This window comes from Emiliania huxleyi (genome assembly GCF_000372725.1).
Source record: "Emiliania huxleyi CCMP1516 unplaced genomic scaffold EMIHUscaffold_65, whole genome shotgun sequence".
NCBI classification, from domain to species: domain Eukaryota; phylum Haptophyta; order Isochrysidales; family Noelaerhabdaceae; genus Emiliania; species Emiliania huxleyi.
In genome coordinates, this window is record NW_005197128.1 from 334,289 (window position 1) to 346,857 (window position 12,569).

At 66.1% G+C, this 12,569-nt stretch overlaps 3 protein-coding genes across 3 annotated transcripts; 2 read left to right on the forward strand and 1 right to left on the reverse strand.

Annotated features, from left to right (window-relative positions):
* Positions 1-299: 299 nt before the first annotated feature.
* EMIHUDRAFT_465205 (hypothetical protein) lies at positions 300-6,355 on the forward strand (the record flags this gene model as incomplete). Its single annotated transcript, XM_005763038.1, has 13 exons — positions 300-839; positions 910-988; positions 1,119-1,189; positions 1,400-1,490; positions 1,810-1,931; positions 2,116-2,288; positions 3,361-3,394; positions 4,031-4,159; positions 4,470-4,601; positions 4,746-5,234; positions 5,312-5,440; positions 5,522-5,581; positions 5,780-6,355. Exons 1-13 carry the CDS (start codon positions 378-380, stop codon positions 6,353-6,355), a joined length of 2,547 nt encoding a protein of 848 aa, XP_005763095.1. The 5' UTR covers positions 300-377.
* Positions 6,356-6,737: 382 nt separating this feature from the next.
* EMIHUDRAFT_215438 (hypothetical protein) lies at positions 6,738-7,997 on the reverse strand (the record flags this gene model as incomplete). The annotated part of the gene is made up of 5 exons (XM_005763039.1): positions 6,738-6,896; positions 6,970-7,060; positions 7,128-7,513; positions 7,634-7,705; positions 7,830-7,997. 5 exons carry the CDS (start codon positions 7,995-7,997, stop codon positions 6,738-6,740), a joined length of 876 nt encoding a protein of 291 aa, XP_005763096.1.
* A 3,951-nt stretch (positions 7,998-11,948) lies between these two features.
* Positions 11,949-12,269, forward strand: EMIHUDRAFT_67636 (hypothetical protein; the record flags this gene model as incomplete). The annotated part of the gene is made up of 1 exon (XM_005763040.1): positions 11,949-12,269. A coding segment is annotated over one exon (321 nt), but the record flags the coding sequence as incomplete, so codon positions are not given.
* Between the last annotated feature and the right edge of the window lie 300 nt (positions 12,270-12,569).

Consider the following 12,569-nt stretch of genomic DNA (forward strand, 5'->3'; position numbering starts at 1 on the left):
CTACCTATCCCATCCATTACCGTGCCCCATGTTCAAGTACGGCTGTTTTACCAGGCGCCCAACCGACGGCCGCGCCGCGATTTTTTTTGCCTGCCCCGTCTTCGCCGTCGCGCGACGACCACGCCGGTGTCAGAACTTCGCTGTTCTTTTTTTCTCAGCTAAGTGCCTCGCCGTCCTCGCGGGAGTCGCTTAGGCGGCTCCAGTGGTGTACCTGTGTTAGTGCCAGTGCGCGCCAGTCCCGTGCCCAGTGTTGTGCGAGGGCGTCTGCTTCTAAATTCTTTTTTTCTCCCTTCTCTTGGTAAAGAACTCGCTCGCTGTGGGTTGTGGCCGACCCCAATAGTGCTGCTCTGAATCCGTTGTGGGCCAAGGAAACGCGCATGCCGCCGCCGCCGCGATCCTGCGTCGCCTGCAAGAATTCCAAGACCAAGTGCGACTTTGACCCGCGGAGCGGCAAGAAATGCACGAGGTGCGCGCGAATTGGCCTGCGGTGCGAGCAGGCGGTGCCCATCAAGCAGGGGAGGAGGACGGTGGGTCACGTGGGCGCGAGCAGCGTCGCTGCCGTGGGCGGGCACACCATACACAGCTACATTGGCGGCCAACCCACGTGCCACATCAGCGCCTCGCAAGAGTGCGCGGCGGCGTTGGCGGCGGCGGCGGCGCATCCGCCACTGATGCAGCACAGGGCTGGCGGCGGCGGCGGCGCGGTCGGCGCAATCGGCGCGGAGGTCGCGGTCGGTGCAGTCTGCGCGGAGGTCGCGGACGCGCCGGGCGGGGAGATCGAGCAGTCCATCGCGTTCCTCCGCAGCTTCGTGCTCCGGCCAGACGGAGAGGGCTCGCCGGCGCCGCTGGCTCGCATGCGGCTTCGACGGCGACGAGCCTTCGAACACCCTTTCGGGAGCCTTCCTACAGGCGCCGGACTCGCTGGTGTTCATGCTGCGCTTCAACGCGGCGGTCGCGCGGAGCCGCAACTCGTTCGACGCGATGAGCGGCGAGATGCAGCCGAGATGACCGCCGAGGGTAGAGCCGAGACAGAGGAGAGATGGGCCGAGACAGAGGAGAGATGCGGCCGAGGCCGAGATGCAGTGCTCGCGGCAAGCCGAGCTCGACCGCGCTTGCAGGCGTCCTCCGCGCGTGCAGTGCGCTGGGTGTGCCGCTCCGGCACGTCCTCTCCATGCCCGCGGCGGGGCAGGTGCGGGGTAGGCGGTGCGGTACCGGGGTCCAGCATAGCTCCCCCGACTGTGTGAGTCGAAGCGAGCTCTTGGTCCTCTTCCTACGCACATCCCGCCACCCCTCTCTAGCGGGTGCTCGACCAAGACACAGCAGGGTTTGCAGGTGTCGGTCGAGCTGCCTCTCCCTCCCCGCCACCTTGCCTGAGCCTCCTCGACGCCCCGTCCTGCAGGGGGCGGCAGGACCGCTCGAGCTGCCGGGCGATGCGCAGGCGATGCTCCACTGCTCGGCGGGGTACGTGCACGTGCGGCATTTGCGGGACGGCGCGCCGCCCCTAGCAGCGGAGGACGTGCTTCTGTACTCCAGCCAGCGCTCGAGAGGACACGCACTCCGCCGTCGTGCGGCCGCTCTCTGCTGTCCTCACTGCACTCGCACCCCCCTCGTGCTCACGCGCTGCTCTTGAGGACTCTGCACGAGACCGCCCTCCCGCCCCGAGGCTGGCGTGTTCACCACACGCAGGCAACCGCACCTGCGATCCATATCTCCCCACACCTCCCCACATCTCCCCACATCTCCCCACATCTCCCCGCATTTCCCCACACCTCCCCACACCTCCCACATCTCCCCGCATCTCGCCCGCAGGCACGCCGCACCTGCGCTCCAACTTTGCGTGGGAGAGCGCCATCCTGCCGATGAGCGAGACGCTCGCCTCCATCGAGAGCAGCGCCTCGCCCTGCCCGCTCGAGCGCGCGCTGCACCCGGAGGACCGAGATCCGCCGAGATCCGCCGAGATGCCGCCGAGATCCGCCGAGATCCGCCGAGATCCGCCGAGATCCGCCGGGCAGCAAGACTTGGTGGCGGCTGCTCGCCGAGGAGAGCGTGTCCGGCCCAACGAGCGTACGCCCTGAGCCCTTCTCGGAGCCTCTTCTCGGACTCTCCCCCCCGCAGGACCGGCCGCTCGCGCTGCAGCTGCTCGTCTCCATCCCCCTCCTCGCGCCCGGCACCGAGTACTCGCTGCAGCTGCCGGCCCTAGAAGCGGAGCCCGCACTCTCGCACTCCAACAACCACGCTCGAGAGGACACGCACTCAGCCGTACTCGGCCGTACTCCGCTGTACTCACTGTGTCTGTGTCGCTCGTACTCACGCGCTGCTCTGAAGACTCTGCACGACACCGTGCTCCCGCCCCGAGGCTGGCGGACTCAGCACGTAGGCTGCCCATATCTCCCCATATCTCCCCATATCTCCCGCCCCGAGGCTGGCGGACTCAGCACGTAGGCTGCCCATATCCCCCCATATCCCCCCATATCTCCCGCCCCGAGGCTGGCGGACTCAGCACGTAGGCTGCCCATATCCCCCCATATCTCCCCATATCTCCCGCCCCGAGGCTGGCAGACTCAGCACGTAGGCTGCCGGTACCGCTCCGGCTGTATGACCGCTGCTACCACGACTACCGCCCCTGCCAGCTCCTCTCCCGCATGAGCCTCTCCCCCGACGGGCAGAGCTGGGCCTGCTCCGTCGACCAATCTCGGCCAATCTCGTGTGACCTCGCGTGACCTCGTCAGGCGGAGCTGGACTTCCTCCGTCGAGCTCCTCCCGCTGCCGCCCTCGTACGCGCTCCACGCCGTCCCCGCCCGGGTCGGCCCTCACCCCCTCGGTGCGTCAGCCTAGAGGTGCTAGATGTGCAGCGCAGAGGTGCAAGGCACCGCCTCCGAACGACAGCGTCGGGACAGCCAGAGGCATGTGGGCATGGGCGAGACTAAGCACACGCACACGCGCACGCGCTGCGAGAGCGTCGGCATGCCTGGCCGGTGGTCGCCATGCTTGGCACTCGACGCAACGCCCCTCTAGAAGGGGGGGGGGGACCACGGACATGGACACTCACTCTCTCCGACTCGCCCACCGACCGACCGCGAGGGGGGGCCAACACACGCATTCCCGGGTGCCCGGCCGCCTCCCCCGGTTGCATCCCCCGGCTGCACCCCCCGCGTCCCCGCCCCAAGGCATCGCACGAGCAGCCCCCTCCCCCTCCCCCTGCACGCGCGCACCCTACCGACCCAGCACCCGAATCCCCTCCCCCCTCCCTCTGCAGGCGCGCACCCTACCGACCCAGCACCCGAATCCCCTCCCCCTTCCCTCTGCAGGCGCGCACCCTACCGACCCAGCACCCGAATCCCCTCCCCCTTCCCTCTGCAGGCGCGCACCCGCCGCCGGGACATCCCGCCGTGCAGTGCGCGCACCTTCCTCCTCCCAGCCAGCGAGCCAGCGCGTCTCTGGCGGGAGGGGCAGGCACCCCCGCCGTCGGCCCGCTCGCGGCCTCGCCCGTCCCCCCCGGCCTCGCTTCTGCGGGCGCTGCTTCTTCGGGCGTTGCTTCTGCGGGCGTTGCTTCTGCGGGCGTTGCTTCTGCGGGCGTTGCTTCTGAGGGCGTTGCTTCTGAGGGCGTTGCTTCTGAGGGCGTTGCTTCTGAGGGCGTTGCTTCTGAGGGCGCGCTGCTAATGAGCGACCTGATGAGCGAGGTGGCGTCCAGCGTCCTCGAGCCGTGGGTGGGGCAGTCGCTCTCTCTAGACACGCTCGAGTCGTGCTTCGACGCCCTCTCGTCGGAGGCGGTCGCCGAGATGGAGATGCAGCCGAGATCGAGCGAGATACAGCCGAGATCGAGCGAGATGCAGCCGAGGTACCGGCGTCCTCTCGTTGGAGGCGGCCAGCCTGGGACGGGCACCCTCCTTGCACACAGCGAGAGGGGCGGGGGGCGTAGCGTGCGCCACAGCGACGCTAGGGGCGGGGCTGGCGCAGCAGGCGCACCTCCACCGCCGACTCCAGCCGCCCAGCGCATCCCGAGCGGCGGGTCGGTCCCCCCCGGCGCCAGGCGATCGCCCTCGTCACCCTGCACGGCCTCGAGGAGGGGCCGGTCCGGCCAAAGTTCGAGCGCGTCTCGCGCCGGCTGGTCGACGCGTGGTGCGACTGGTTCCCGGGCGCGCGGGACGTGGTGCTGGAGGTGAGAGTAGCCCGGTAGGAGCCCTCCCACTCCGTCACATGCACAACATGTCCATGACATGTCCACGTGCATGTCGTGCTCCACACTCCTCTGCTCCACACCGCTGTGCCCACACACAGCCTGGGGCTCACACTGCGGCCCTGTGGCGAGTGCCCCCCACGGGCCTTGCTACACGAGTGCCGCCCCTGGCTCCTACCGCCCTGCACCTCTAGATTCGGGTACTGGGTCGGTAGGGTACCCTAGGAGTGGGGTACCCAAACCCTACCGGCTTAGCGACGAGGGTGGCCGAGCCCCCCGCTACCTTGCGCAGGCGGAGGCTGGCCGCCCGCCGGGTGGCGGCGGCAGCTTGCTCGACGACTCGGCGTCCCTCGCCGCCCTGGCGGACAAGCTCTTCAGCCTGGTGATCCTCCCCTCCATTGGCGACGCCGCGGCGCACGACCTTCTCGACATGGCGACTCTATTAATTAACCATAACTATTAATAACGATTAATTATTAATTAGGCGCACGACCTGCTCGACATGGCGACTCTATTAATTAACCATAACTATTAATAACAATTAATTATTAATTAGGCGCACGACCTGCTCGACATGGCGACGCACGGGCAGGCGAGGTCGCGCACCCGCTTCAACGGGCGCATCCTCGCGGCCAAGGCCGTGGAGACGAGCATTGCGGGCTGCTACCTCGTCCACTTTAGTAGCGAGGACGCCGCCGCCGCCGACGAGGCGGAGGACGCCGCCGCCGCCGCTGCTGTGGAGGACGCGGGCGCCGCCGCCGCAGCCGCCGCCGCAGCCCCCGCCGCCACCGCCGCCGCTTGGGGCGGCCCCGCCTCCGAGGAAGCCTCGCTTGCACACTGCGCCTCGATACCGCCCTCGCCGCCCGCGCCCGCATTCCCAGCGCCGAAGCCGGCCGGCTCCAAGCAGGGCGGCGGCGGCGGCAGGCCGCAGCGGCTCAGCGGCGACGCGCGCCTCGCCGCGCGCCTCAAGCCTGCGGCTTTCGCCAGCCTGCTCGCCCTGTGTGTGGCCGCCGCTGGCAGCGAGGGGCCCGATCCAGGGCTTCTTTTGGCCGCACAGGCGCCCCTGGCACACGCCCAAGCGGGGGGGGGGGGGGGGTTCCGGCTCGGACCCGGTGTGCGGTTGTGGCACGGTAGGTGGGCGAGACCGTTGGGCTGAGGACGCACCTCCTCGTGCGCGCGCACGCCGGCGCCTTCCTGCACTTATTCCTCTTCATCGGCGGAAACTTTGCATACCTCGGCAGCGAGCTCCCGGGGCCGTGCAAGGCGCTACTCTCCCTCTGCTTGCCGTGGCCCCTCTCGCGAGGTGACGTCGGGAACCTTCACCGCCCACGGCCGCCGCCATAGGCGCCCTACCCTCGCGCCCTTCTCACCCTCAAGGCCTTCCGCGTCGCGGCGATGACGGCCGTCGCCCCTAGATGCGGACGGAAGACCCATATCTCGCCCTGTCTCCCCCTGTCTCCCCCTTGTCTCGGCCTAGTCGCGGAGCGGCACCCGAGGACGTGCTCGACGTGTCGAGCCGAGCCCGCGTATCCACGCGATCCGCTGAATACACTGCACGTCGCCGCGTTCACAAGCATTGACGTTGGCGTCTTCACAACGCAGGCCGTCGCCCTCTCGAAGGCTTGGTCCAACGCGCACTTGCCCCTCTCCTTCGCACGTCTGGTGGAGTGGCTGCTGCCGACGCTCTCCGCCGCAATCGCCGTGTTCGGGATCGCGTTCGCGTGCCGGAGGGCTTCGCCGTGGGCCGTGGCCCGCTTCGTGCTGTGCAGCGAGGCCGCGGCCCGGGTCGGGATCCTCGTCGCTTCGCTCCTCCTCTCCTCCGACTCGCACTCGTCGGTCCCCTCCGTGCTGCCCTTCAGCTCTGGAATCCGCAACGGAAGCTGCGACGTCACCGCCGTCGAGTCACTCCTCTTTTGGTGCCCCGTCTTGGCGCTGGGAACGCGCGTGTGGACGGTGGCCGAGTCTTGTGCGGCCGCGCTCCGGCTGCTGACCTCTCTACTCACAACAGATGGTCTGCCCGCCACCGCCATCGCGAAACCCTGCCGAACCCGGCCAAACGCGGCCGCAAGGGCGCGCTCGTGGAACCCTATTGCACGGTTCTCGTCGCCCTCAAAGATCCCCGATCTGGCCTTGGATTTCCTTCCGATGGACAGCGATTGCATGATGGCGCGGCCTTAAGCGGGGGTCGGATCGGCCGCACAAGTCGAAAGCCCCGACGGGACTCTGGCTGAGACCTGTGTTGCGGACCGGCACCAGTGCGCGCGTGTGTGTGATTTGAGTCTTTTGTCCGTGTCGAGTTTGAGAAAACGCCGTCATTGTCTCCCCCCTTTTGCATCATGCGCCTCATACGCCCCAGATCCCGCCCAGGCGCGGGAGCCGATGTGCGCAACCAGACGAGAGAGACGAAAGAGTCGAAAACCGCGCACATGGTCCATGCAGCGCGCGAAAATATATGCGCAAGGGCAGTTCGTTGCGAGCTGTGTACAATGCCGGGCAGCTCTACTACGAAACTGACTCCTGCACCACACGAGAAAATACAGATAGGCGCGCACACACAACGTCAAAATGCCCTCGACATCTTGGCCCGCTCCGCCAGGATCTTGGACTTGACGCCCTCCAGCCTCTCGTTCAGCCGCGCCTCGGCCTCGGCGAGCTCGTCGCCGCGCCGTTGCAGCTGCGCGTGCCTGCGATCGCAGTAGCGCAGCCGGTCCAGCACCGCCTGTCCACAGCACCAAGCGTGAAGAGAGCACCTGACCCTCCCGCCGCAAAGGGCTGGCGGTCGCCCGTGCGACATCGGAGAAGCCGCCACCGCCGCAGGCGGCGGTGGTTAGCCGCGCCGCAAGCAGCCTGGCCTCTGAGCCTCCGCCGGCGCCGGCGCCAACCCTCTCGTCCTCGAGCAGCCGCACCTGCTCACAGCCAAATCGGTGAAGTAATGTCTCTCGCCGCGGACCAGCCGTGCCGCGCCGGCCGCGCCAGCCGCGCCCACTCTCGCCCCAGCTCCTCGGCGCGCTGGCGGCTTGCGTCCTTTCCCCGCCCCGTCTTTAGCTCGAGCTCCTTCAGCCGCACGATGTAGCTCGCCTGGCTACCGCTCGCCTGCTCCCTCCTCCGCTCCTCGCGCTCGCCCTCGCGCTCCCGCTGCGCCTCCTCCCGCCTCACCTGCCGCTCGAGCTTTCGCAGCTCGACCTCCAGCTGCGCCGCCCGCCGCTCCATCTCTCCCACCTGCTGCAGCTCGTCGGCGAGCCCATCCTCCTCCTCGGCGATGAGGTTGGGATCGGCGGCCTTGCTCAGTGTCTTGCTCAGCGCCGCATGCCGCCGCAGGTACGTCTCGAGAGTGCGCTGCGAGGGTCGACCGAGTGCGCCGGTAAGAGAGTCGGGTCCACGAGAGCCCCCAGGGACATGGCTCCCAGAGTCACTAGTGAGATATGATCACGCCTGCAGCGCATCCGGATCGTCGACGCGCGCCCTCGCCGAGGAGGCGGCCGCCGCCTCCTTCTCCCGCAGCATCTCTAGCGCCTCGGCCGACCTCGCCTACCAACATGCGGGTCGGCCGTACTGCCGCCACGCCTGTCAATAATATCTCGGCCCGGCGCTTCCGTGGCCTTGCGTACGCGGCGTGTGTTTCCCCAGTCTGGCTCACGCAAGCGAGACGCACCTCCTCAGCCACAATCTGACTCGTGACTTCGGCGAGCGAATCGTTCAGACTGAGCATGTCATCTTCAAGCTCGGCGCACTCGACCTCGGCCGCCTCCCGGTCAGCCGCCTCCTGCCGCAAGGCGCGACACTCCAACCTGAGGGCGGACAGCTCCGACGCCATGCACATACACACATGTCGATGAGCCGTTACGCCGTCCCTTCCTTCGATCCCACCAGGTGTTGCGGATGAGAATTTTACAAAGCTCAACTTTCATCTATTTTCTTTCTTTTACACTTGGCACGGAAACTTGGGTCTTGGCGGCAAGTGATGAGTGGGAAGAGTCAGAAGAATAGTCCTTGCCGAGGAGAGCTCGATAAACTCGAGGGGGAAACCAAAGTGAGCCCACAGCCCCTTGCCGGCTCACAGGCCTCCGCATCATGGCACGCCCAAGGCGTCGCCGCGGACTTTCTTCTGCCGGCTGCCTCGTGCTGAGCCTTGGGTGGGCAAACGGCGGACACGCAAAGGCTTCTTCCATCTGCTCATTCGACGGCTTCGTCACTCAGCGCGCACTGGCTTGCGAAGAGTGGTGCAGGCATCCACTGCTCAACACGTCCCGTGCCGCCATTTTGTGTGGTTGGTGCTCGTGCGGCTGCTCCGCCACAGCAGGTGGGCTGGCGGCTCAGGTTGAGGTGGCCGACTTTGACAAAGCAGTGGCCGCTATTTCAAACGCTGCCGCCGCCGGGCTGCTGCCGCCACTCGCATCGCTGCTGACGATAATGGACGCAGTGAGCCACAATGCGGAGAGTGCGCTGCGGAGACAACGGGGCTGGTCAAAGCATAGGGTTCTCTCCTTCTTGGGGAGGTATGGCAACATTGGCACTGAACCCGCCCAATTGCTCGCGTACGTGCGCGCTCTTCTTTGCTTGGACACGCCGCCAAGGAACGTCTGCGAGGTGGGCCTCTTTGAAGGCCATTCGGCCGTTCTCTTCCTCGCGCTCACCGCACGCCAAGTAGCGACGTACGTGAGCATCGACCCGCACGAATTTGGCTTCTCAGCAGCTGTCCAGGAATTCCTCTCGATGCGCTTTCCGGGACGGACCGTCTTCATTCGTGGCTTGAGCGACACCCAGCTGAATGCCACGAAGAATCCATCATTGAGCCACTGTAATGTGTGGAGCCTGGATGGCGATCATCATCCGAGTGCGGTTGCGCGCGACGGGGGTAATGCATTGCGTGCCTCACCGCACGTCGACATGATCCTCATGGACGACGTCACCGACAGCGAGACCACAATCCACCGGAACACCCATGGCAGGACCCATGGGCGGTGCTCGGTAACTTTGGGTGCCTGGGATGCGGTGAAGGCAAGTGCAGGCAAAGCGTTCAGCGCGAGCAATTGCTCCTTTGCAGGGAGCAAGTACGGGACGCCGGCGTACTGCAGTGCTTGGTGCATCGGCCTGACACGCGCGCCAGGAAGTGGTCTGCGGAGGCTGCGCTGAGGCTGCAGCCTGCACCAATGGCGTGAAAGCGGAGAGCGGTCATCATTAAAAGCGGACTCTTTGTTAAACTGCCAAAATGGTTGAAGCCACATAAACAAATCACACCCCGTCAACCCTTCCCACTTCGCTAAGAGCTACATACACCTACCTAGAATACGATGCGGGGAGAGCGGAGTTACGCCGAGAGGCGAGAGAAGCCGCGTGGCGAGAGCAAGCAAGGGATCGGCACAGGCGGCGGCGGCGTCGCAGAACTCTCTCAAGGCGCCAAGTTTCGTTTTCTTTTTGGTAGTGTACCTGTGTTAGTGCCAGTGCGCGCCAGTCCCGTGCCCAGTGTCGTGCGAGGGAGTTAGATTGTAAAATTCTTCTTTCGCACGACCACGAGGTGGCATGAAGGTTGCAGCGAGAATCGGCGAGGGACTGCGAAGAGAGATAGGAAGAGGCAGACGCCCAAGGAAGGGGTGGGCGACGGCTAGCCGCCACCCACACTCCTCTCCTTAAAATCCCTGTGTGGTGGCGGCGTGCCGTCCTCCCATCCCACCCTTGGGTCGTGAGGTTCTTTCTTTCTTTTTTTACACGGGATTTCTTGGCGGCAAGTGATCGGAGTGGGAGAGGCGAGTAAAGCCGCAACTCCCTCCAGCCGCAGCATGTGCATCATAGCGGCTGTGGCCACTATTCCCGGGCGTGAGAAGATGCTGGCACGCGCACTCGAGTCGGTCGTGCTAAACCAGTCTCTCCCCGCAGATGTCATATTCGTGAGCACTGTTGAGAAGCTCGTGCGGGAGATCCACGTGGCCGGCCGAGCAAAGAAACTGCCAAAACTGCCTAATGACCCAAGAGTGCAGTTCCTAAATTGCACCGACGAGGGCCCAGGCACTAAGCTGCTGTGTCCATTAGACGCCTTGTCTGCCCAGAGGCCCCGCGCATGCGGCGAGGCGTCGAGCACAACCCTGGTTCTCTTTGATGACGATCGAATTTATCAAAGGGACGGGCTTGAGCGAGTCGCAAAATGTGTCACAACGCCAGGCGTTGCCTGCTCGCAGTACGTCAACAACCTCGACAGTCTTGACGGCAGCTCCAAACTCGTGGTCGGCCAAGCAGCCGACATGTTCGGCTTCCGGCTTCTGGACGTGCAACCCTTATCCGGCTCTCTGCGTTCGTGGCTGACTTGCGTTGTGGCTGAGCAGCCGTTGGTGCGTTACCACGATGACGTCTACATCTCTGCGTACTTGAGATTCGTGGCTGGCGTGCAGGTCCAACAAGTCCCCTTTTCCATCCTGGGTCGACGTCGACCGGGGCACCACCCCTGGTATCATCCTCTGCGTGCAACAGACTATGCACGCTTTGTCTCGCTGTTGGGAGCAAAACGAGCGATTTCGCGCAGCAGTGTCACCGCGAGTGCGCAGTATGCGCTGGGAAACGGCACGTTTCACGCGTGCGCGGCACAGGCACAGGCACAGGTCGTGCGCAATGCGCCAACGTTTTCTTCTCGTTGCAGCGTATCGCTGAGCATGCAGCACAGCCACCGCACCGATTGTGTGCAAACCAGCCACGGCGACACTGGCACCTTTGGGTGTACCGGAAATTCAACCACAGCGCTTGTTTGGGTCGGACGCGGCTGCCGAGGCGACTTCGTTTGCAACGGTCATCGGTTACCTGCAGCTTCGCAGAACACTGGACACCCTGCTCCGCAACGACGTTCTGTACATCACAGTGAGCCAGAACGACGACGGCATAGGCCTCTCGTACGATCAGAGCCGCCCTGGTGACTTTGCTGCGGATCGCTGGCTCAACCTGCTCGTGGCCTCCTCGGGCGGTGTCGGGCACATTCCGATACCCTTGATCAAGGGCGAGGTAAACGCCACGGCCGCGCAGCCTACTTTTGGCTCCGAGCGGGCACTGACATTCTTCGCAGGCTTGGCCGGCTCGCACCCGGTGCGTGCCCGGATCATCTCCAAGCTGCAGCAGCAGGTGGACACGACGGGCTGGCCGAGGCTGAAACGTCCTCAGGCCCCTCTCCCATTGAAGGCCTACATCCGTGCGATTTGTATCTGCTGGGGGAGCGGTCTATTGTGGAAGAAAAACTGTTTTCTCAAAAGAAGAAACGTCACGGCCGCTGCACGCACGCCACGCCGGGGCTGCGCAAATGGCAACCCCGCCTGAGGCGGCGGCGGCCGTGGCGCCCGAGGCCGCGGCGCCCGGGGCGACGGCGCCCGGGGCGGCGGCAGACAGCGCGCCCGGGGTGGCAGCCGACGGCGCGGCGGCTCCCGCGGCGGCCAACGGCGCAGCGGCGGCAGAGGAGGCTGCAAAGCGGCCGTGGGAGCCATCCGAGGAGGTGGAGCAGCTAAAGAAGGAGTACGCGCGCGCGAAGCGGCGGCGCAATCGCTGGAACGCCGGCAAGGCGCAGCCCGCCTCGGGCGAAGCTGCCGCGCCGCCGCCGCCGCTCAGCGAGGAGAAGATGGTCAAGCGGATTGAGCTGCTCAAGGAGCTTCTCACGCTGCCCGAGGCGCGGGGGGCGGAGCGCGAGCGGCTGCTCGAGGCGCGCCTCGACTACGTCCGCCGCTGGTGCATCCAAAAGTACCCCCGCGCTGACTTTGGGCCGGGAGACCGCATGTCGGTCAAGCTCATCTTGCCAGACCACATGCCCGGTGGTGCGCTCAAGCTGGTCGGGCTGATCATCGGCCCTCGCGGCAACACGCAGAAGCGGATGCAGGAGGAGACCAACTGCACCATCGCCGTGCGCGGCAAGGGCACCCGCCGGCTGGGCGACCAGGTGCGCGACGAGTCGGACAACGACCCGCCGCACGTGCTGATCCGCGGGCCGACCAAAGAGCGGCTCGAGCAGGCGCGGCGCCTCATCGAGACGCTGCTCGACTTTACGTCCGAGGAGGGGGAGCGGATGAGGAACGAGGCGAACCACGAGTTGCACGTGCTCAACGGCACGGTGCGGGAGGACAAGCCGCTCCTCGACATGGCCAAGGTGCTCGCGGGAGAGAAGGCGTCGCAGGCGACCCTCTCGCACGCGTCCAAGCTCGGCGGCGCTTTCCGCCCGCCCGTGCCGCTCGGCGCCTCCTTCGTCGGCGCGGGAAACATCGGCGGCACCGCCGCGCCGCCGCCGCCCGCCGACGACGAGGAGTACGCCAAGTTCATGTCTGAGATGTCGGGCATGGGCGCCGACGGCCAGCCCGCGCAGCCAAAGCTGCAGCCGCCTCCGCCGCCGGGCGGGATGGCAGCGCCGGGCGGGTTGGCCCCCGGAGGAATG